The sequence below is a fragment of the Sitophilus oryzae genome, unplaced genomic scaffold (assembly GCF_002938485.1).
Source record: "Sitophilus oryzae breed Bouriz unplaced genomic scaffold, Soryzae_2.0 scaffold_249_pilon_pilon, whole genome shotgun sequence".
Lineage (NCBI taxonomy): Eukaryota > Metazoa > Arthropoda > Insecta > Coleoptera > Curculionidae > Sitophilus > Sitophilus oryzae.
In genome coordinates, this window is record NW_022146806.1 from 18,125 (window position 1) to 43,913 (window position 25,789).

The 25,789-nt window shown below is 32.3% G+C and overlaps 3 protein-coding genes across 4 annotated transcripts; 2 read left to right on the forward strand and 1 right to left on the reverse strand.

Moving 5' to 3' along the window:
• Positions 1–427: 427 nt before the first annotated feature.
• Positions 428–2,216, forward strand: LOC115884444 (putative nuclease HARBI1). Its single transcript, XM_030903028.1, has 4 exons — positions 428–568; positions 622–773; positions 839–1,144; positions 1,213–2,216. The coding sequence occupies exons 1-4, from the start codon at positions 475–477 to the stop codon at positions 1,729–1,731; spliced, it is 1,071 nt and encodes a 356-aa protein (XP_030758888.1). The 5' UTR covers positions 428–474; the 3' UTR covers positions 1,732–2,216.
• On the reverse strand, positions 1,916–3,092 carry LOC115884445. The gene is made up of 2 exons (XM_030903029.1): positions 2,729–3,092; positions 1,916–2,667 (listed from the first exon to the last, which is right to left on the reverse strand). The coding sequence occupies exons 1-2, from the start codon at positions 2,739–2,741 to the stop codon at positions 1,967–1,969; spliced, it is 714 nt and encodes a 237-aa protein (XP_030758889.1). The 5' UTR covers positions 2,742–3,092; the 3' UTR covers positions 1,916–1,966.
• Positions 3,093–8,410: 5,318 nt separating this feature from the next.
• On the forward strand, positions 8,411–25,453 carry LOC115884461 (cytosolic carboxypeptidase-like protein 5). 2 transcript variants are annotated; one of them, XM_030903051.1, is made up of 11 exons: positions 8,411–8,570; positions 8,911–9,051; positions 9,106–9,246; positions 9,294–9,439; positions 9,500–9,832; positions 9,898–10,169; positions 11,418–11,608; positions 11,699–11,987; positions 13,411–13,615; positions 15,718–15,921; positions 22,405–25,453. In XM_030903051.1, the coding sequence occupies exons 2-11, from the start codon at positions 8,958–8,960 to the stop codon at positions 23,020–23,022; spliced, it is 2,493 nt and encodes an 830-aa protein (XP_030758911.1). In that variant the 5' UTR covers positions 8,411–8,570; positions 8,911–8,957; the 3' UTR covers positions 23,023–25,453. The 2 variants fall into 2 exon arrangements, with proteins under 2 accessions (XP_030758911.1, XP_030758910.1); XM_030903050.1 differs by having other exon boundaries at positions 11,418–11,987.
• The last annotated feature ends 336 nt before the right edge of the window (positions 25,454–25,789 follow it).

Here is a 25,789-nt window from a genome sequence, read left to right on the forward strand (position 1 = left end):
TAGTTTGGTTTGTTTAGAAACTTTTTTATCTCTTGTATTTTTTTGATAAAACTCACCGATTTGAAACTAAAAAATAAAATGTAAAGCATTACATGTCAGGACAAAAAACATTTTTAGATAAGGAATCTAGTGGGATGCTGTAATTTTTTAGGAAAAAAGCTAGTTGGTCACTTTTTAGGATGTTTCTAATATTAGGTTCGTTCCAACCTGCAATAATATTACGGTAATATTATCGTTAGTAATTGCGTTAATGCGCCTGCGCGAGCGAAACCGGTTAAGTTACTAGGATGAACTTATAAACTGGTTGGAACGTTTTTAGAACTGGGAATACTGGGATGGAAAGTAAACAGCTGGGCTGGCAACACAATAACAATAACCTAAAAATATTCATCCCAAGTTCCCGAGGTTCCCGAGCAAACCTGAGCGTCTTGTTCTTTTCTTTTTTGTCCTTTAGTTTTTGTGCCGGCGTCCATAATGGCAGTAAATTATTTGTTTAATGTTTCTTCTTCAGAAGATGAAGATTTGGATTTTCTTGGGGATATTGCCACAAGAAATGAGAATTTCCTAGGTTTGTTGAGTTTATATAAAAATATATTTTAATAAAATTAATGTTTAATTTAGAAGAAACAGTTTTAAATTATTCGGAAGAAGAATTTTTTTCTAACTTCCGAGTATCCAGACATGTGGCAACTGAACTTAGAGACTCATTTGAAGGGAGTGAGTATTATAAGAATGATAGTGGTCAATTTGGAAAAATTTCTGCTCACAATCATGTAAGTAAATGAATTATTTAAGGTTTTATTGTACAATTTTATTGATAAATATACTAAATTTTCAGATATTAATATTTTTGTGGTTTATTGGGCATGAAGCTGCGAGTTTTGCAGATGTGTCCGATAGATTTAACATAACAAAGTCATCCCTAGAAAGGATTATACAAAGAGTGTCCGTGTTCCTTAGCAATTTGGCCCCTCAAGTCATAGTTTGGCCTAATGCAGCTGAAAAACTAGAAATTGCTGAACATTTCCAAGCCAATGGGTTTCCCAATATTATTGGTGCCATTGATGGATCTCACCTGAAAATTGATAAGCCGGAGAATGACCCGGATTCATACATTAACAGAAAGGGTTATTATTCTGTTCAAGTAAGTTTAGCTTAGATAACTATTATTATTATAAGTATTAGTAGGTACTCATTTGAATCATCTTACAGATGCAAGTTGTTTGTGATCATACACTTAAAATTAGGGATGTATTTATTGGATATCCTGGTTCAGTCCACGATAGTAGGGTATATCGAAACTCTTCTCTGAGCCAAACACTTGCAGAAAAATGTGGACAATATTTTCTCCTTGGAGATAGTGGTTACCCACTTTGTGCTAATCTTTTGACACCTTTCAAGGACCGAGGACAATTGACAGAGGAACAAACTCGTTATAATGTGAGATTAGCAAGAAATCGCTATGTAATTGAGCACTGTTTTGGAGTACTAAAACAGAAATTTAGACAAATGTACCATATAAAATTGCGGAAAATGGAGTACATAGTACATCTCATAAGGGCAGCTTGTGTTTTGCACAATATTGCTTTGGCAGATGAGTTTCTGGAAGAAATTGAAGTGCTACCTGTAGATATGCCCCATGTTATAGATGATCCTGATGATGAAATGGATTTGGATGGTGATCGAGATGCACAAAGAGCTAGAAATTTTGTTGTAAATAATTTACATTAAAAGTACTGTTTATAATATTTTTCAAAATAAATTTTTTTTAATTATTTTGTCAAAGTCTATCACAAACTTCAATATCAAATGAAACATGCAAATTTTTATTTAAAAAAAAATAAACAAATAGAGATTCATTAATATCAAATTAAAAAACAACAAAATAAATAACTACCATAAATTAACAAATAGGAACTCTTAACTTATGTAATTAAAGAAAAACAAATAAATAAATCAATACTCCCTATAGGGTTTCATATATATGACAATTGCACTTTTTTGTTAAAAGAATATTGTTTCTCTCTTTTTCAATTTCATTTCTCTCTCTCTCAATTTCATTTCGTTCACGAAGCAAACTTAATTGGTCTTGATGAACCTGTTGAAGAAACCGATTTCTGTTTTCTTGGTAAGAAAGCCGGTCCTCTCGGATCTGCTGTAGTACTGTTTTCCTGGTCTTCCTTCTTATCACTTTTTTTGGTGTTTCAGCAGTTTCTTGGCCTTGGCCTTGCTCAACATTTTCTTGCTTTGGCATGTGAATTTCATTTGCTAGTAAAATTTCTGGCCTTATATTCTTTTTGTTACCACAAGCTTCTTCCATTTCCGACGCAAACTCAAAGAACTTTCTACCACGTCCTGTTGAATTTTTATTGTCAACATATTTTTTGAAATTGCGGTCAAGTACTTTCCACCTGTTTTCAACATTTTTGGATGTTACTGTTTTCTGCAATATTTCTGAAATCTCATTTGCTATTTTCTCCCACATAGTTTTAAAATTCTTCATCCCCATTGTTCCCACTTTGCTTTTATATTTTTTGTACAAGTCGATTAAGAGCCTTGTATTGTTGTTGGTCCAAAAAAAAAGCTCTACAGCAGATGCAGCAGCAGAAGTAGTAGTAGAAGGCGGATTATTTTCATTTTCTACCACAATAACGAATTCTTCCATGCCTGCTCATATAAGATAAAAATGGTATTTATTTAACAAAAATATATATAATTAGTAAATTACCTTCCATATTCATATTTGTAATTTTTAAATACTTTAAATAAATAGAGAAAGTCGTTCTTAAATTTTTCCAAACAAAAAAGATAAACAAAAACAACTCCCTAACCTAGTTTATACTATACTACCCAGCTGACCGCTATTTCGACCTTACTGCGCATGCCTCTAATTTTAGAACCAACAGTTCTTGCTCTCAAGGCAGAATCGTTTGAACCGTAATTTTACCATCGATAATTCCGGTTGGAACGACGAACTGACGATAATCACAAGTTCTGAATTTGTAATTTTGGCCGGTTGGAACGACATTGTACGAATGCGCATGCCTGACGGTAATATTACTGGAAATTACTGCTGGTTGGAATGAACCTATTATTTTATTTTACATTACTCTACTGCAATACGTTATTATCTAGATTATTATTATTATCGTTATTATCACTAGATTCTTTATCTAAAAATATTGTTTGTCCTGACATGGTAATGCTTTACATTTTATTTTTTAATTTCAAATCGGTGAGTTTTATCCAAAAAATACAAGAGATAAAAAAGTTTCTAAACAAACTAAACTATCCAAATTAATTTTTTTGTATGTGTTTGATACGATTTTTCTTCAAATTTCATTAACAAGAATGATAGGGGTAATTTATTTTAGCACCTTCCACTCATTTTAAAAAAGTGAGAAAATTACCAGAAAGTGTGTTTTCATAACAGTAATGCTTCCATAAAATTTTATTAGTCTATCGCTTTTCGTTTTCAAGATAAAAAATTAAAACATTATTTTTCCGCCATCTTTGTACCGCGATATCTCCCTAATGGTTGACTTTTGACCCAACGTTTATAAAACAAACTACCCTTTATTTTGAACAAGGAATCACCTCCTGAAGTTTTTCGCATTTGTTTTGAAACACCCTGTATATTTTTCAACTTTCCTTGAAAAAATTATTACAAATACAAGAACTGTCCTAAAATGAAAACTGTATTAGGTATTTGCTTTAGATGGTCTATACTTCTATACTTACTTTGCTATAAATTTCGTAACCTTAAATCATACAAGGTATCAAAATTCTACGCCAAACTTTCTAAAATATAAAATAATTTTTCTTTGTTTTTTCTTAAATGGAACACCCTGTATATTATTTTTTTATTAGATGGAGATTTAAAAAATGAACATTTTTTGTATTTAAAGTTTCTCAAAATTTTTAATAGTTTCGCAGATACTTGCAGTATTATTTCATATGGCTCTTTCAACAGTAAAATACGAGAGAAAAATCATGGGGTGCCTTTGAAAAAAAAAAATTACTATAGAAAATGCCATATGAAATATATGTATAAAACCGCAAATATCTGCAAAACCGTTAAAAATTTTGAAATCCGAAAAATTTTCATTTTTTTAATTCTCCATCTATTGAAAAAATAATATACAGGGTGTTGTGTACAATTATTTTATATTTTAGAGTTTGACGTTTTTTAAAGTTTGGCATAGAAATTTGAACATCCTGCATGATTTACGATTACCATATTATTTATAGAAAAGTAAGTACAGACCATCTAAAGTAAATACATAACATAGTTTTGATTTCAGGACAGTTCTTATATTTTTAATAATTTTTGTTAAGAAAGGTTAAAAAATATATTTTTTTTATTTATTTATTAATATCTCTCAAGCTATCGAAATATAGTTACTCATATTTTAGGATTATGAAAAGTGATCTGAAACGAAGTTTAAAATGATATAATATACAGGGTGTTCCCTTTTTTCACTCACACGTTTTTGAGCCACCATATAGAAGTTAAAATATTTTCCTGAAATACATCCTAGTACATACTTTAACAAAATTCTCAATTTTTTTATTCTAGAGCTACAGATGGCCCATGCACGCACTATTGCCGGACCCTGTATTGAAGTAAGAAGAAAAAAAAACTGTAGGTAACCTTTAAACACTATTGGTTTTCCAAGTATTCTCCACGAAGAGAAATGCATTTTTGCATCCGTTAAATCCATTACTAAAAGCAGTTTTTCCACTCGATTATTGGTACTTCAAAATTACGTTTTTGAATGCGTTAACTGCTTCTTTTGGGGACTGGAACCTTTGACAACGCAGTTCACTAGTAATTTTTGGAAAAGTATAAAAGTCGTTAGGTCTTAGGTCGGGACTGTATGGAGGATGGTCAAACCATTCGATGTCTTCTTGTTTTAAAACCCCAGTACAATTGTTTTTCGAGCTATGTAAAAGCTTGCATTGTCTTGGTGGAGGATTATTCCTCGTTGAGGGTTGGTTTTTCGAAACTCAGCAATTACTTTCGGTAAACAGTAATAACAGTTCTTTGATCTTGTAGAGGAATTGTTGCTACCCCATATAACACACAATATGCGCAGGATATCCATAGAATGTCGGAATGTCCCACTACAGGATCATCCTATAAAGATATCTATAGGATATCCTCTAGACATCCTGAAATCCTGTAGATGTCTCAGAATAGAATATCCTATGGATATCTCTGTCGTATATCTAATGTACATCCAGCTGAGATATGCAAACATGCTCATGATAATAAAATATCCTAATAATATGGTCTAGATATTTAGAAAAAATAAATAATTTACTACTTTTTATATTACATAAAATGCAATAAACCATACAGATAGATATATATTACGTCAAGGCAACTTATTGGTATCTTCTGGATAATCTGGATATTTATGAGCTTGGCCATTCCCGAAAATTTAAAACGCCCGCTCAAAAAATTTCCCCCAATCCATCTCGACAGTTGTTAGTTTTTGCATCGTGTATTCAGTTCTTTGATTTAATGAAATTCGAGGTGAATTCGGTCGTTTGTCGATGTAGAATGAGCTTAAAAATGACTGAAACTAAGAAAACTGGTTGAGTTTAACTTAGTTTTTTCGTATACTCATAGTTCTAGCCTTTTTCTAGCAGAAATTCTATTCTAACCTCAACTAATGTCGAAAAACGACGAACGACTCAGGGTCTCACAATGAAAAATTTGTGACAAAATTATAGGTAAAAATTTGTTGAAAAGCGCTTGTTCTTTATCCCTGAACCCATTTTCGTGTTTGATCTATTCGAACAGAAATCCCATTTTTGTGTTTAAATTGTGAGTTTCTGGAAGGTGTGATGTTAGAAATTATACCTGTATCCCCTGTGTGCTAACTTTGATGTAAACTGTTGCTGCTAGACTCCATACAGGGTAGTATAATCTGGTATAATACCATACGATCGAAAAAAAACGGCGTCAGAGGTGGCTTGGAAATGAAGATTGCTGTTATTTTGTATGTAAAATTATATGGGGACAGTGGGGAATGTCATCGATCGTAATTTTCAAGCCAACTGAACGTCATTTTTTTTCGATGGTACAGTATAAATTGAAAGCTCTTAACTCATACAAATAAACTTCTAAATTTTGACGCAAAATTCATTGACATATTATATATATTGACATACAATGAGTAGGTATATTTTAGAGCTGTTAATAAAAATATCCAATGAATAACGTCAAAATGTGGCTAAATAAAAGTAAATCGCGAACGTTTTTACTATAAACTAAGGATGAAGTAAGTATTGTCAAATAACAGTCCTCATATAATGTCCTAAAAATATTTTATAATACTCCCAACATCATCCTTGTATTATCCTATGAATATCCTAAATAATCGTAAAAGGTTTGCCTAGGGATGTCTTGAAGATGACTTTTTTTGTCCCATATGGATATCTCATAAATATCCTCCTCTAGTTTTTGGATATCCCTAAGATATTTACTATATGGTGGATATCCTCAAGATATCTATAGGATTGTGTTGTGTTATATGGGACATTACCCACTGTTGAGAAAAAGTCGTCTCCATCTTTTTGGAAACACTTCAAGAACGGATAACTTTCGTCGGTTTTGATTGTTTTAAGTTATTTTCGGGTTCATAAGAGTAAAGCTTGATTTTCATGCATCCGTTATCCGACGATACGATGGTACGATATTAATTTTATTGGTTGATTTTTTCATTCAATCAACCAATAAAATTAATATCGTATCATCGTATCGTCGGACAACGGATGCATGAAAATCAAACTTAAATCTAGGATTCACCACCACTGATAATACCGTATATACAGGGTCGCTGTTATGTATGGAACCGGTCGATTATTAGGTAAAATATAGGAGATACATATTAGTGGTAAAAAGTTAAATAGAAAAGTTATAGAGTTTATAAATATCTATTAGCGGTAATAAATTAAAATATACAGGGTCGTGGCACATCAAAGTTTAATTTTTTTTTTAAATAGAACCCCCTTTATATTATTGAATTTCGGTTCTTCCTACAATTCTAAGCAGAAATCGAAATACACACAATGTACCTCAAATCAACCATTTCCGAGTTATTGACTTTTGAAAATATTATTAAACAATTTGATTTAATTAATTACGATACGTTCAGTTTCATTTAACGATGCCATTAACTGTGATACTTAATAATATTTGACATTAGTTCTCAAGTTAGCATTTATAGATGTATAAAATGAGATTATATCAAGTCTGGAAATTACAAAATCTTCGTTTAACATTTCAATTCTTCAATTTATGTACATTCTGTATTATGATTATTGCTTAAAATTGAAGGAATAATTGAAATATGCAATAATATACACGGGGTTTCATTTTAAAAAATAAAGTTTGATGTGACACAACTTTATGACCGACCCTGTATACTTAAATTTACTATTAGCTAATAGCAGAGAATAGGTACATTAATTGGCTAATAGCAAAATTTGAAACCCCATTACAACAGTATCACAGTTTCGGCAGAATGGCATCATTAAATCAAACCCTTGATCAAACCATATACACATCGAAACTCATTAAATCGAATTGTTTGGGTTCGGCGAAGTAATACGATATTATTAATTCCTTGTCACAAACGACTCTGGAGTATGTACTTTGAGTTAAATTTTGTTTCTAGCCCCCCCTCCCCTCTCCCCCTTTCACAATCCTGGATCCGCCCTGTTAATAATAATACTACAGGTTTAAAAATCTAGTCTATTTAATGTAGTATGCCTTCTTATAGTGTTAATGTACAAGGAGTTAAGTAAATCATACACGCTTTCCGGAGAAAAAAGTATAACATAAAACACCGCTGCTGTTTTTATCATAAAAATAATCATTCTCAGAGGACTTAACAGTAAGTATATAGCTAACTGTATAGGGAATAACACCAGCTGTATCCATAAAAGCATAAAATAACTCAGTATCACAAATATCGGAGATAGAAAACCAAAAATATAGAGAATTCCCTGTGCTAGAACATAAATTATTTGAGATATTACACTTGCGAAAGGCTGACTTACAGCTACCAAAGTACCTAAAAGAGAAAAATGTTGGTCATTTATAACTATAAAAGATTTATAATTGTATACCGTACTTTGAATCATTTGAATATAGTATTATTAAAATATATTTGTAATTTTGCGCGTTTTGGCTTATCTTTCAAATTTGAAGTTTTTTAATATTTATGCAACTAAATAAACAATAATAAACAATATGCTAAAATGCCCTCTATAGTTAATTAGCTAAGTGTCAATATTACAGTATTCTATATTAAAATTTAAAACGTAACCTAATCATACAAGTTTTATTTTGTGAAATAATTTTTCTCTTAAAAAAATAATTACATATGACACAAATTTAGAATGTAGTTTTCCTGCCAATATTTTAGAAATTTGATTAAAAATAAATTAGAATCAAAATGGCCGTGCCTGACAAACACTGACGCAATCGCGATGACAAGATGAAAGTATTTTTTTGTGTTTTGTAAAGAAGTTTTTGTCAATTTAAAAACAAGGTTTGTTCCTAATTTTGATTATTATGTGATACGTTTAATTTAAGATGCATGTCATGCAATTGTTAATTAGGATAATTATATCAATTCCAAAACTGTATATAAAAACAGCTGATATGGTGTCAATTTTTTGTTTACATTGATAAAGCCTAATGAAATCTATATATTTTTAAATTTAATTTGATTCCAGCAATATCATGTAATTTTCTGTTTGATTTACCTACGCGAGGGCTGCTTTGTGCCCCTTTTGCCTGGAAAATGTTTTCTAGGTCAAATCAATTTATTGTCATGTTAATATGGCTGTGTAATTTCGCTGGAACAAAGAATATTTATGAATTTTTAGGCGATATCTCCTATTGAGTATGTGCAATAATATATTTTAATCAAGTTATGGACGGTATCCATTGCTCCCAATTTGTGTTCTATAATGACTTTGATTCAGCTAATCTGTCAAAAGTTGAACTCGTTCCACAAAATGAATCTGGTAAGGATGAATCTGAGAGATACTCTAAATGACTCATTTATTTTATTATTTAAGCCGTTTGTAAACAAAGCTCAAACAATAAGTTACTGACAATAGAATTAGTAGATGCAGAATTTAATATATGGACCAAACCCGATTGTTACGGGACTGAATTCGAAAATGGGAACAGAACATGGTTTTATTTTTCTATTAAAGGTATGATGTGTGTTTAGGCTTTCTTTATATTATATATGGACTTTTAGCTCCTAGACCTGGTCTATTGGTTCGACTTAACTTAGTAGACTTAAATAGACAGGGAAAAATGTATAGTCAAGGCATGGCCCCAGTATTCAGAGTGTTGCCAGGTAAACCTAAATGGGAAAGAATCCAAGATAAGCCTGTATATAATGTAAGTTGTATATTAAGCATCATTTTTAATTCATTCTTCAAATGTATATACATTTTTTAGTTAGTTGAAGATATTTTTACGTTATCTTTTAAATTCCGTACTCCAGAGAATGCAGACAGTTGTACATACTTTGCTTTTACATATCCATTCTCATATACTGATCTCCAAAAAATGCTTGTAAATATTGATAGTAAATATTTTACCATACAACCAACATGTGAGGACGATATTTATTATGTGCATGAAACGGTTTGTGAATCTTTAGAAGGTAGGAATATTGACTTAATAACCATAACCTCATATCATGGAATAACAATGGAAAGAGAGGAGAGATTGAAGAATTTGTTTATGGATAAAACTGTTCCAAGGCCCCATAAGTTTGTTGGTAAAAAGGTTACATACTTACCGATCTTAAAATTTGAATAAAAAAAATTTCATATGTATTTTTTTCAATAAAGGTTATATTCATGTCGGCAAGGGTACATCCTGGTGAAACTCCATCTTCCTTTGTCTTTAATGGTTTCTTGAATATGCTGTTAAATCGGGACGATCTTCAGGCTCAGTATTTGAGAAAATTGTATGTGTTCAAACTTATTCCCTTTCTTAACCCGGACGGGGTGGCTAGGGGACACTATAGAACTGATACGAAAGGAGTGAACTTGAATAGGATCTATTTGAATCCTGATTTCGATGAGCATCCTTCGATTTATGCTGCTAGAGCTTTAATTAGGTAAGTTTTGGGTTTATTTCAAAGCTGTAAATTTATTTTTGATGTCTAAATCTTGAATAATGGGAAGGAGCAGAAGAACTTTTATTTAAAATTCTGTTTATTAAGTTTATTGTTAAACAATAAAGCTTGATTTTCATGCTCTGATTGGTCATAGCGTTTTCACTACACGACACTTTTCATCTGTAAATTTTTTACTCCAGCACGTCAACGGAGAAAGATCGTACGATAACGGACGTTTTGACACTTTTTTGACAAATTTAATCTAACCTTAATAAAAGTATAAAAATACAAGAGCTAGCACCGTCGGGAATCGAGAATTTTAAGAAAGCTGGTCAAATATATCTTTTACTATACTTTCTTGTGCTCTCCTGACCAAAATGCGGGCCGTCTGGCTTCCGGTAGACTACTGCGGTTCACTACAGCGCATCACATCTGTACAGACTACCTATCCCATTTTTGTATGTTTTATGGGATTTCTCGTTCATGAGTAGAGATAAAATGATGCGATTTTCACATTACTTTGCTACTCTTTTATGAAACTAAATATGCTACACATAGGCTTGTCCTAGCCTCCTTAGTTCCTGAAATACATGGCGAATTTGTGATGCGGAGTAGTGAACAGTTGAATACAGATACGATGCGCCGTAGTAAACGCAACGTCTACCGGCAGCCAGACGGTCCGCAGTCTGTTCAGGAGAGCATAGCAAAAGATATATTAAAAAACCAGCTTTCTTAAAATTCTCTCTCGAAAACGTTGCTAGCTCTTAGACTATAAGTAAAACAGCGAAATCGTTATGGAAATGAAAATATAAAATGACACCAATCACAAGCAAATCGTATGGCCGATGAACGGAGGCATGAAAATGCAATAAATTTAAAAACTGCGTAATTTTCTAACCAATCGAAGTCTTTAAATTCAACCAATAAAATTAACACCGTATCGTCGGACAACGGATGCATGAAAGTCAAGCTTAAAACACCAAACATCGAAGCTACGAAACAAAGCAGAATTGGACCTATGTTTATGAAAAATAAATCTTATTTTTACGTGAGGAATCTCCCCACCAGAGATGGCACATGTTTTTTGAAACACCCTATATAATTTGAAGTCTACTAATTCTGCATGTTGTTTGTCGAAATGGTTCCGTTCTCTTGTTGTATAGACTTTACATGGGTTATTTGATAAAATTATTAGTTAATACTGTGAATCAAACGCTTCTCTACGTCTGTACCGGATGTATTTTTCAGGTATTACCACTTCGGCGCGGAGAAAGAGGACAAGATCATCAAATGCGACAACTGCCAGAAGCAGCCGCCCATCGCCCCCGCCGGCGAAAACGACAACGTGAACCGCCTCTCCACCATGTCGCTGAGCGAAGGCGAGGATCCCGGCGGAGCCGCGCCCAACCCTCCTCCGGCGAGCACCTGGTGCACCAAGTGTAAGGCCAGCATCGTGCAGCTGGAAAAAACGATGCCGGGCATCTCCACACTCGTACCCACTTTTAATCTAGCGTCTCGTCATTCCGCAGGGCACAACTTCTGCAGGCAGTGCGGCTGCAAGCTGATCCCGTCGGAGAGCAAGGCCGAGATCAAGTTCGAGAACGTGGCGGGGGACGTGAATCGGAACGAGTCCGGACTGTTCCTGTACCTGGACATGCACGGGCACGCCTCCAAGAAGGGGATCTTTATGTACGGCAACCATTTCGACGATTTGGAAAGGAGGGTGGAGTGTATGCTGTTGCCGAAGCTGATGGGGCTCAACAATCACCACTTTCATTTTCAGGCGTGCAATTTTACGGAGAGGAACATGTATCTCAGGTAATTATAACTGTAGATTAGTAATATTGTTGCTTATATTTAAACGACACGATAACACCCTTACTGTAACGATTTTTCAATGCTACGTCATCGTTATTTGTCAAATATGCCTTTCAGGGTATGTCAGAGATCAGTTCATATTGTTTAGAAAATTTTAAGTACGTACTGAAGTTATTAATTGTATGAGTTCCGTTTTTATTAAATTTATGTAGCCTGTTAGTCCTTTGTTCATTTCGAATTGTCTTTCAATTTCTAATTTTAGGCGCATATGCCAGTTTTTTCCAGGTAAATCCCTAGATCATATCGTCCCATTGCTGCCAAAAGTCACTAACTTACTTTTTATTACTTCCGAGAAAAATGCGTCTAAAGATGAATTGCATTGCATAAAGATGTTATAGTTAGTAACTATTCAGTATTAAAATAAAACATAAATAGCCAGAAATCGTAGTTAAGGACTTTTGTAATCGATTCTCCGCTTTAAAACATAGTGATTGAATTTGGTTGTTCGGAAAAATGTTAGTGACTTTTGGCAGCAATAGGACGACATATACTTAAGTAGATAAGTAAATAACTATGGAAACTGTCGCAAACATTCAACTACGTATATGTCAACTACTTCCATTTATCTTCTTTTTTTTTGCACACGCGTTGCTTTTACTCTGTCTGTTATCTATCATTGTCGAGGACCTATCGTCCCCGCGCCAAATTTGTACATTAATTTTAAAAATTTAATTTGTAAAATGCATATATTTGAACAATAACACAAAATCAAAAATTAAATTATAAAAAATATATTTAGCCATTCGGTACGAATAAAAATATTTTTAGGAAATCTAACCAGAAAGTATGCATGCGTGATTTAATATAAATAAAAGAACAACTGAATGCTTTACTCGCCTATCAAAAGATAATTCGGGGACCCTTATATTTATATTAGAACTATTTTCCCAGCATCGGCAAAACTATATAATTTAAATACACAATCAAGATACAACATAGGACTACACACGTTTACATTGTACTTACTTCATATATTGTTTGTTCAGCCATCTTTCAAGCATTGACCACTTTATTACGGGTTAATATCCCACTTCTGATGTTAAAACTCAGATTATAATTTTAATAACCTGTCAGTTTATGAAATAATTATGTTAACTTTATAAGACAGATAAGGCACGTGGGTCACCGCAGTGTTTGTCTCTAACTAAGAGAAACTCGGGAACACGCATTGAATAATCACTTGAATTTGTTTGTTCACAAAATATCATAGATAGGCCCTTATTTGTACGCGTAGCTCTAACAGCCTCAATGATATTTTATGTTATTAGAATAATTGATAATAAAAAACATATATTGCGAATTTTTTGACGTACACTGTATATCAGTGTGGTTCATGTTCATCCACAAATTGTTTTCGTTACAGGGATAAGCGTGACGGCATGAGCAGGGCAGGATCAGGCAGAGTGGCTGTGCTGTCCATTACGGGTATTATAAAGAGTTACACTCTGGAGTGCAATTACAATACCGGTAGGTTCGTAAACGTGCTGCCACCTACCGTCAAAGAATCGGCCAATAAAGTGCACACGTTACCGGTACCGCCAAAATATACACCGCAAATTTTCGAAGAGGTTAGTATGAATAAACTTATAAGGAGTTGAATGATTTAAAATCACAGCTTACTCAATACCCAGTTTTTTTACCAATTTTCATCCAAGTATTGACGTTACTTACAGAAATTATTTGGAAAAAATCGAAATAAAAATGAAACCTCTACACCCTGTATCTCTGAAACTAAGCATTTTAGGACATACATTTATAAGACCTTTTTTCTTATTTTTATCTGCAGAATATGCTGCCAAAGTTTCCGGAATACAGTTCGGACCACCCTGTATATCTTATAGGGCTTATTGTTTTGTGGAAATTTTTTCTAGCATCTTCAGAGATTTTTGTCTATGACTTATATACATAAGTAGAGGGCAGAAAGTATGAAGATGCACCTATAGAGAAAAAAAATCACTTTTTTGCTATAGAGATATCATAGATACCCACTATAGAAATATCCAGTAGGGTACTGAATAAGCTATGTTATCATCGAATTATTGTCTACCACATTCAAAAAAACGTTATTGATGTTTGTTCAACGAGTAGGGGAGCATTTCGACAAGGAGAATTTCGACTAGTGATCGTCATTTCCAGAAAATAAAATTACCCTGGGAATTAAACTGACAAGACAACAACTGTCACTGTCATGTATTGTCAGCGCAAATATTCTTAAGATTAATGCTAATTATTTGATAATTAGCATTAATCTTAAGAATATAAAATATCCCATATTTCTTAGGATTTAGGCTAATGTTAAGATTTTTGAGGTAAAGGTCATACAAATTAAAAACCGTTGTACGTCATCGAGAATGTGCGTACATTTCAGACAGCATTGTTGTCAAATTGTCATCAGAAGAGAAATATTTTTGAAAAATTTACTATATCTCAGATCTCTTAAAAATTCTGAAATAAACTTTAAATTGTTAACAGTTTTAAATAGTTTCAAACAGTGCTGAATTTTTTTTAAACAAAACATGTTTTTTATTGTTTAAAACAGTTTTTTATGGTTTTAAAGAAGATTGTAACTCCAAATAAGTCGAAAATATGTTTAAAACACTTGTTTTAAACTATATCGTGTATATGACATTCAGATTTAAGAAGTACGTTGAGTAACGATAAAGCCAAGGGGCAAAACTTAATTCGATTTTAGAAACCTTAATGGTGCTCCTCGTCGTAGTAGTACAGAATTAATAGTTTTTTTAGACAATATTAAGTTGTGCTCGTTATTTTGTTTTTTATTTCTTTTGTATTGTTGTAGTTTTTTTTGTTAAATAGTTGAAAGAGTTTTTCTCATTTTTTTATTGAAATAAATACCTACATACCAAACATATTTAATATTCTGTTTTAAACAAATATTTAAAACAAGTAATGGTGTCTTAAAAACATTATTTTGGACAAAATGTTTAAAACATAACAGTCTGGGTTTCAGGCAATTCAAAATATTATCTATTATAAAGAGTGGTAAATGTTGAGGGCCACTGCTGCTGCTACACGCTAAAAATATATATTAGGTTAAGTTTTACCAAACATCTTTATTTTTATGTTTTATTTACTTCTCGAACCGCTTTTAAAGGCAACAAGGGGCCGTTATTGTCCCTTTCTTTGTCAAAATATTGTATCAGAGATGACACTACTTCTTGGCACCGACTATTTAACTGCCTGGGCATTTTGCAAAGAAAAAACTAACAACTACTACACAAAATATTCTGAAAACAACAGTTTTCGACCGCTAGATAAAGATTTTAAAAGCTTTAAAAGATACAATACACACGAGACACAACTCTCAACTAACGTTCAGAAAATTCTGGCAAATGTCAAATAAACGTGGCACCGCTGCAACCGCTTCCTTAGTGTTGCCAACACAATATCTAGTGGGAAATTTAAAAATCACTGAAAACGTCCCATTAGGGTTATGTATATATATTTGTGTAGTGGTAGCACTGCGCACGTTTATTAGCCTAATCGATAGCTCGCAATGATTTTTATTTTGTACGACCTATATTTGAACCTCGAACGCTGAGATTCGTTTACCTTTATTCATATTTTTGAGATTAGGACTAACATTAAGGTTAGGATTAAAATAGAAAGTGCGGATTAGCTATAACCTCAACATCTATCTTCTCTATAGGCCGGAAAGTCGCTGGGAGCGTCCATTTTAGACCTCACAGGCCAGAACCCTTTTTCCCGACTGCCCAACTCCGAGTTCCACAATCTGGGCGGTTTGAGGGATTGGCTCAGGAACAGCTGTTGCAACAACAGCTTCGGCGAGGGCAAGCCGAAAATGACGCGCATCAGACCGTCGGCCGCCGGCCACACGGCGCCGCAAACTCAGGTAGGCCTTGACGATGACGATGACAGTGACATCCCAGTGTCCATAACCACATGCGCGGTTTGCTGACATCTGTCCAATTTCTTTAGGGGCGGGAGAAGGGGTTTAATACAAAAGATATCGTCTTGTATGGAATTGATACTGATTAAAATTGATTTTAAACTATTTTGAGTAATTTTTACTATATATTTTGGGGATTTTTGTTGAAATATATCGATGGCTTCCTGCTCTAATTCTCATTACAGCTGAATTCATATGATTGTAAATGGCACCTCTATAATTTTTTTTATTTTTTTCAGATAAAAAACTAAATTTAGTATATATTATGACATAAATCAGGATAGATTGATGGTATTCAATTATTAGTTTCAGCCACTTTCTGTTTCACTGTAAATAACTACAACTTTTAATTTTTAAATGGTACCCTCAGTATTTTTTATTATAATTCATAGAGAATGACATTCTAAAAAGAATGACATCATATATCAACTTTTGACATTTTAATTTTAAATCTTCAGTTAAAAAAAGGTATTTTAAATTTCAATCTAGAGTCCAGAGGTATTAGTTGTGTTAAAATCGCTAATTTTTAACCAAGAAGCCTTGGAAAAATAGATTTGATCGTATAATGTTTCTTGTGTCTTTTCCTGGCTGACCAGATGAACCAAATCGTATTTTTATTCATAACTCAAATTTTTCAAATGGAACGAGGGTGGCTCATTAACATATTTCAAAAAAGCATTTTTACAAATAATTTGGTATCACATACTTGGTATTTTGAGTCAAATTTTTGTTATGAACACAGGCATTGCATCTAGATTGAAATTTAGAATGCAATTTTTTAAGCAAAAATGTCAAAAGTTGACATATGGTATGTCATTTCATTCTATTCAGAATGTCATATTTAAAAAATAAAGTAAAAAATACTGAGGATACTATTTAAAAATAAAAAATTGTAATCATTTCCGGTGAAACAGGAAGTGACCGAAATAAATTGAATACGTCATACAATCCTGATTTATGTCATATATACACATATCGAATATCGTCTTGTCTGAAAAAATAAGAATGTTGTGAGATCCACTTTTGAAAAACACCTGGTATACAGCCTCTTCTATATAAGACTGTGCCTGCAAGGACTTTACTTTTTTCTTAACTAAATAATAACTTTTATATAAATTCTTAATAAATTAGGTATAGGTATCTGTTTAGGTGGACAGAAATTATCATTGATCGTAATTTCAAAGGCCACTGTGACACCTTTTTTTTTCAATCATACACTAAAGTGGAAACCAAACTACGAATACATCACTAACAGTAAGAAATAATAGCTAAAAATTAATAGTAATGTAGCTTAATAAAAACAGAAGCCATCGATGTAGTCATCATATAATAGGTAGTACCGTAGAATCAAAAAGTTTAATTTTAATCAAGGCTTTATTAATATTGACAGATAAGCATTTATTTGGAGAAAATATGAATGGTATGACCCCATTTTTTTAACTATAGGGAATTTTTTATCTGTCAATATTTAAATCTTTTTCCAATATTGAACTTTTTGATTTTACGGTAGTTTTATAAAAAAAGTATCAGTATATCAAATAAACATCAATTTGTAACTAACAAGTGAATCTCAGGCTGTATTTAATAATTTTTATTTGTAAAAAAAGAGAAAAAAAATATTTGGGTATACAAATTTTATTTTTGTAATCTAATGTTACTCTAACTTCTTGCCATTTTATTTTTTATCTAAAATATCAACATAACTGATCTGTGATTAATATTTTCATTGTAATTGATAATTTGTACACTATTTTTTTCGTATAATTAAATCGATTTATATTTTTAGAGTTATTTTTTTTTCTGTTACATTATTTATTTAAAATTACACGCACACACAAAACACACTCATGAGCTTGATTTTTTTTTGTAGATTTTTCCCTTTAGCTTCTTTGTGTTGTCTGTGCTGTAAGAAATTATTGGTAATATTTATTTTTTTCTAATGTTTAAAGACATTTCCTTAATTTAAAAAAAATATATATATTAAGAATTATTTAAAATAATGACAGAAGGCGGATCAACGACATAAAACGTAGGCATTTTTTTTGAATTTTATTTCAAAACGTAGATTCAATTATTTTTTACATACGATATAATATGATAATTTTCTCATCATATACGTGACCCAATATTCCGTGGACATAGAACTACTGCGTATTTTTTGAATCAAAGTAAGTTAATTGGACACAATTTACCTCTATACAAAAGTGCTTCGTTTGTTCGTTAGAGGGCATGAAACCTTAATAAAGAAAAAGATATTTTTTAAGATATTTTAAGAACCGTTAATTTTATTAAACATTAGGGTGCCTATGTTTTGCTAAGTGCTTTCATATTTGACTTTCAAATCTTAGTATTTATTATTCTAGTATTCTAGTATCGTATGACCGAAAAAAAAGCGGCATCCAGTTGGCTTGGAAATGAACATCGTTAACATTCCCCATATAATTTTACATATAAAATGACAGCGATCTTCATTTCATAGCCATCGTTGACGCCGTTTTATTTTCGATCATACGGTACTACTGGTATTTACTATATTGTTTGTCTCTTGTAAAAAAAAACGCCACCGCGCATAATTTTTGAAAAAAAAGACGTTTTTCCGTAGTTGAGTTACAACAAATGTTCCTGACAGATCAAGCTATATAAAGTAAAGATTTCAGTTAACGCCTCCTTTTTGCTGCCAGGGCTAATCTGGACGGGGCCTATTTTGTTTACGCGGAACCCGAACTGCGGTCCTCGGCCATATCACGGTCAATGGCCTACCGACTTGACAAGTGTCTAAATCAACTCTTACTCACGAGATATCCGATCTCATCCGGCCTCGAACCGGCGCACGGTGGGGTATTAGCATGAAAAAGGTGATCGAAATTCGAAAAAGCAAATGTGTTTAAGATTTCCCAAAAAAAGATAAATGATAAGTTAAATCATGTCTGCCATGAATGGCATTGCTATGGGTGTGTTTAGTTGCATTCATTTGTTTCAGCGAAACGTCAAAGTTGTTACTTCTCACAGATAAGAGGTAAAGACAAATTTTATGTTTAAAATTCTAAATTGTTGTTGTTCTTGTGCTCTTTTTACGTTTATATTATTGTTTTGATTGAAAATGGCTCAGCAAGCTGCAGGTATGTATTCTACAAAAACGTATTATTTATTTTGATATTCTCTATACTAACGATTTTTTTTGCAACTAAAAGTTAGGCGTTCAGAAAATTTGATTAAATTTGTGACATTTTTATTATACTTAGAGATTTAGTTGCGCATTTCGAAGAATCCAGCATATTGTCTATATACGTTTTACTTAGTAAACATTGGGCTTTCATACAGTAAAATAAAATACTGCGACTTTGCTGATAAAATGAGAAAAACATTCTTGGTTTCCCCTAATTTGCCAATCAGTGATATACTAATGCGAGGTGTAAACCGCGATGGCATTGTTGTGTACAAAGCGATCGCATTAGTGCCATTAGCAGTATAGCACAATTTGGCATTAGTAGCGACTTTAGTGGTATGGGCATTGCTCGCGGATCAGTCGTAGCATTAGTAGTATTATAGTTGCGATATTACTACTGACATTAGTGGCATTGACAGTGGAAACACTGGAACAGTGATTTTTCTTTCTTTTTTTTAGAATCGACGAATTATCCTTTATTTTGTTCATATTATTTCCTCTTTAATTGAAAATAGCAATAATTTATATAAGGTCTACATAAAAAAATTTCGATCAACTATCTGTGTCAAATACCCCACTGTGCGGCGTGAATGAGCAGTGTGTGTCAATAGATTTTACGCTTTTGCCTTTATTGGACAACAGCACGACACAGAGTTTCTAAGCGCGGTCACCTGTCCATCCACTAGTATCGCCTTACGTCGCTTAACTTCGGTGTTCTAATGGGAACCGATGTTTCGACGTAGCTGGGCCGTTGCCCATCAAGCTATATAGGCGCATAAAATCTAGTACGCGCTAATAATCTAGTTGGCGAAGATATGGAATTTTCTGTTAGTATCACATGATATTTGACAATAAGCTTCATAAAGTTTAAATTAATTAACGTTCGGGTTTTTTTGGTCGATGCCCTCTAACGGAAAAACGAAACACTTCTGTATAGAGGCAAATTGTGATCAATAATTATACGTAGTAATTCTATGTCCACGGAATATTGGAACACCCTGTATTTAGATTAGATCTATTTTTGTATTATTCTGTTTAATATGATTTAGCGCTATTACATTTTTACATGTCAAAATCTATAGACATTAAACTATTTAATTTTAACATACAGATTATACGGAATAGATATAATTAAAAATGATCTATAGAGATATACCACCTTACAGAAATTATATACCGTTAGGCATAGGAGGCAATATTTTCTACATGCGTTAAAATCTGGTAAGTATGATTGGGTTGAAAGGACTATAGAGGACTTATTTTATATTTGCTTTATAAGTTTTTATAAGTAAATATAATTAGTCAATTTCAGTAGTTTTTTTTTTGATGAAATTTACTGGGTATATGCCACTAAAAATCTAAAGCCATCTCTAGACATAAAGTTTTACCTGTCAGGTAAGACGTATTAAAGACTCAAGGATACTATAGAGATAAGGATAGTTCGATTCCTATCTTCCTGCACTGTCAGTTTTTTTACGTCATCTACTGACCGAGTTGAAGTTGGCGCTAAAGATTTTAGACAGTGACAGTTATTTTTGCATTTGACGGACGAGCGCACAGTGCCTTGGAAGATAAATTTAGCGGGACAAAAGCGTTTGGTTAGAAATAAGCCAAAAAATGTGTACTGATAAGAATAAATAGTAGACATTCCAATTGATAAAAAATGCATGAATATTCTTTGTATTTCGATACATTTTTATCAACCAAATTTGGTCGTTTTCTGCTCAGCAAGGCAGAGATCATACGAAAACAAAATATTTACAAATGCTTATACATTTTATTAGAAAGCCAAATTATGTTGAAGATTGCCAAAGGTATGTACTTTTCTACTGTATGTATATTATTTGTTAAAATCCTTCGTGCCTTTGTTCTGCAGATATCAAACTTACACTTTTTTTTCAAATATCGATATATTGAATGATGTAGATCTTTTGAGTTACCAATAGTTACCAACACAGGTAGTCGCAGTCACAGGGAGTTCAAACTTAACAGGTGAATGCCCAAAAAGATTCATTTCAATCGGATAGTATAAAAACAAAACAACTCCATCAAAAGGCACTGAGTTTAAAAAATTGTCTTAGATACTTACTATATATGAATTTATAATTACAATCATTTTCAGTAATTTATAATTAATCAATAATTATAGCATTGTGTTTAGTAAAGTTGATAAAATTAAAATTAAAATATCTATCTTATTTATTATTTTCAAAATAAAATATATTTTTTTAAAATAAATTATAGAGGGTGTCACAAGATTACAAATTAATTAAAAAAAAACTGCTAGAGTTTTTTGATATCATAATTTTATGTATTTGGCAATAGTTTACAATACGGTTTTTGTGTGTCAGGTACGAATAATATCATAGTTTTATTATCTTGTATTTATTTATTAATAAATTAAGTTGTTAATAAATAAATAAATTTAACCATATAGTTGCTATTTATTAGACCATTTGCTACGTTCTTAGATTTTAAGTCCCAAACATTGTTCTTGAGATTTTGTCCCGCTAGAATAACCATCCGCCGCATTGTGGAGCGCTGGTCAGCGCGTGACGTAGCATTCCACGGCGACTACGACAGCGGCGATTTGACGCGATCGAACAGTCCTTTAGAATATATACAGTCCTTGTTAAAGACTAGCGTTTACCTAAGGCGTATATACTCAATTATAGCATTGTGTTTAGTAAAGCTGAAAAAAAAACATGGAATTTTTGTAATAACGTCAAATATTGAAAAAAAAAAGATTATATTAAGTATACTAAGTAAATCTGTGGTCAAGTCACACTATAAATAACCCAACAATTGGTTGGTAAAACAACGGTTCGCTTATAGATTGGGTCAAAACAAAGAATGCATACGGTTATACTACTTTTTTTAGTGGCAATATACTTAGGAAATAATCTTGAGAAAGACTTAAAATAGATATAAAAGCCAATATCATCATAATATTCACAAGTAACTTAAAACCACTAAATATATTACCAGTAATATCTATATCTATATGTGCCTCTGTCATTCACCCTCACAAACAGGAGTAAAAAACCATTCACGATTGTATTTTTTTGACAGCTCCGGCTGATGAGGTTTTAACCGCCTCGCCCCTTCTTCTATAGCACAGCGCACGTGACCGCGCACTCAAAACAATCACACCGCCAGAGGGGACCGCACAGGCCCCCCTCTGCTCCACCCCAACGTTCTCTCTAATTAATGCACCACCCCCAAAACCCAATTGGTAAGTTTTACTTGTTGCTTCTCAGGCCAAGCTCAAGGTCCGGCCCCAAGCGTCCAAGGCCATCGCCAAGAAGGCCGTGCCCGTCGAGCGCAAGGAGAACCAGCCCAGCTGCTCCTCGTCAAGGTCATCTGTCAAGCTCAACCGACCGTTCAAGGCCAAGAGTCGCAAGGATCTGACGTATAAGGCGAAGAATCTGGCGGAGAAACGGCCTAGGGTCGTGCAGAGGCCGTGTAAGAAACTTCAGGAGCCTAAACCAGTCGAGAGCGCTTCCTCGGAGCTCCATCTAAGGGAGATTTGCTTTATTAAGAGTACAGAGGGGGGTAAGACGATGATAGCGAAGTATAAGAACAAGGAAGGGGAAGAGTTCGATGACAGCTTGGTAGTGTCATGGGATGCACCTTCCTCAAAAGCTACAGTGTTTTCGCACAAAACCAGGGCTTCTTCCGCGCCACATTACTCGATGGTTGGATCGTCTTCCGAGCCTGGGCCCAGCAAGCCCCAGCAGGGGGTGTTTCGGGTGCACAATTTTGCGAAGACTTGCTCCAAAGTGAAGTTGAAGAAGCAGGCTTTGAGGAGGTTGAGCAGCGCTACGGAATTGGGGAAGATGGAGAGGAAGAAGAAGAAGAAATTGAGGGTTAAGTAGGGGGATGTGGTTGGGTAACGTTTTGAGGCTTGTTTCTAAATTGTTGAGTGATTGGAGGAAAAGAGAATAGAAAATGTTTTGGGTTGTTTTGTTGTTGGGAAATTTCAAAATTTGTAGATAGAACAGGTAGACCTGCATTTAACAGATCATCAGTTATATTCATATTAGTCTGGTTGCTAGCCTACATGTCTGTTTAATCATTGAAATATTTTTGTTATTCTTCGTGTTGTTAAATTATGATGAGATTATGATTTTTTTCCTCTGCGAAAATTTTCGAAAACTGGTGTTTTTTTTTTGGAATCATGATATTGACGACTTTTCGTCCTACTGGGAAATTGGAAAATGGGGTTTCAAATATTTTATTCGTTAAATCCTGGAAAAAAAATCAGCTTTATTAAAATTGAGCTGATTTTTTTAGGATTTGCTGATTAAATTATTTGAAAAACAGGTAACTTATCTGATAAAATAAATTTTCCAATTTATTTTTTTCAGTAGGGTGAATCAAAATCATTGATTATCATGACTACAAATGACAGAAAGAGATGAAACGTATTAACCAACACAGAAAGGCACAAAAGCATTTTAATGTCACCCACATAGCCCTCAGCCTATATATTTTTATTTGAGAACGGTCATTTACGATCAGTTATAAAATCCTACGTTTTCAGACTATTTTGTTTCAAAAATTTCAACAAAAACCACTGCTTTACTGCCTTTCTTTGAAAATTTTCAGTGACATTTTGAGTTTTTGTTGAATCGTTAAGTACTTACCAACAGGAAACCAAAAATAATTCCTAAAATATATACTTATTTTTTTTGAAAACTATTTTCTTTATATTGTAGTTTGACGTTTAACAAGCATTTAACATAAATGATACTATTATTATCAAAAACTTCAGCAACCAGACAGTAAAATTCGAACTAAACTTCATAAACTGTTATCTTTCTATGCTTATTTGACGTATTTTTCTACAACCACATATATGTCAACTGATTTTGAATTCAGTAAATTCTGATAATAGCTGGCCAATTATAGTCAGCAATTGGCTGGACTATTAAGGATCTAAGATAAGATAATATGTATGAATTAAATTTAAATTCATGTTTACAGACTAATTTTTACAACCACATATGTAATAACTATTTAAACAGGTTTAAATATGGTGGCTTTCAACTGATTTTAAATTCAGTAAATTCTGATGATAGTTGGTCAATTATAATCAGCAATGGCTTGAATATTAAAGATCTAAGATACTAAGATAACATGTATGAATTAAATCTAAATTCATATTTAGAGACAACTATATTTTAATTTTTTCTTGATTTTTTTTGTTGAGGATTTTATTTTTTTGTTAAGAACATGTTTTTTTACATGAAATAAAAAAAAAAAAATTAATTTGTTGCAGTAAACATAACTCTCAACAATTTCAATTTCTTTTATTATGATATGATCAAGTAAATAATACATAGCTTGTCTAGCTCATAACCGACATTTCGATATTTTATTTGAACTTAGTAGTTCAAAGGAAATTTAGTACCTATTGAGGACTAAACTTTTTTTTATTTGATCATATTAATCAGATAGATTCTAATTATTTCAAATTATTTGATTTTAAAATTAATTAAATTGTTTAAACAGATGTTTCAATCACTTAAATTTGTTCTGTAGTTGCACATAATAGATTTGTATCAATCTTAAAAATAATAAACTATAATTAAATTATAAATTTCAATGAAACAATGCCTCAAAACGAAAAAAAAATAAATTATTACAAAATTAAACATATAATATATGTACAAGATTTATTATTAACAAGTTATATTTATAAATATATGTTTTGTACTTCTAACTGGAAGTAAAATTTTCGAGATACCTAACATTTTTTTATTCTTTTCTAGTGATATGGTTGCAATTTGTTTTGTGTTGATATTAATATATGATCGAATAAAAGTAGGTGTAAGTTGACTATAAGATATTTAAAGGATTTGTTCAGCGATTGAACTACTAAAGTCACATTTTTCGATCATATGTTTTTCGATCCCCTTTTTTTAAGCTTAAAAAATAAAGTAAAAATTGAATTTCGCTAAAAAAAACTTAATATATGTATAGAGTAAATATATCTATAATTATTAATTGTTGATTTTTGTTTTAATTGTAAAATAACTTAAGTTAGCCTCTGAAATAATACAACAAAAACGAGCCAAACTAAGATACTCCCCACTGAGATATTACAAAACATAACTGAAAGTTAGAACTCATTGTTTATGATAAAATTTAAACAACTTATGATGGTTTTTGTGTAATCTACGTGGGGTGTGTACAGCTATGGTTGTTCAGCTTAAGAAACAGAAGAGTGATATAATTTTGTGATTTTTTTCCGCAGATGTTTTATTTTATCTAATTTACGAACAAAATAAATATATAACGTAACAAGAAGATTAAATAAAGTTTTTTTTTGTTTTTTCTTCAAATATCCCTGATTTTTGGAATACAATAAAGTATAGTCTATTAAGTATAAATTTGTTTTATTTCTTCTAAAATTAATTCTTTGGAAAACAGCATATGAAAAGGAATTAAAACTTTATTAACTTTTAGCAAAATATTCCCAAAAATGGCGACAAAAATATTGAGTGAATTAGTTTAGAATGGTTAATAGAAATATTTTGACATGTCATGTGTCAACTGAGATGCTGGCATTTAACAAACAAACAAAATGGCCTTCAACATGTTGAAGGACTTTTTTGCTGCCAAAACAGTTGTTACATT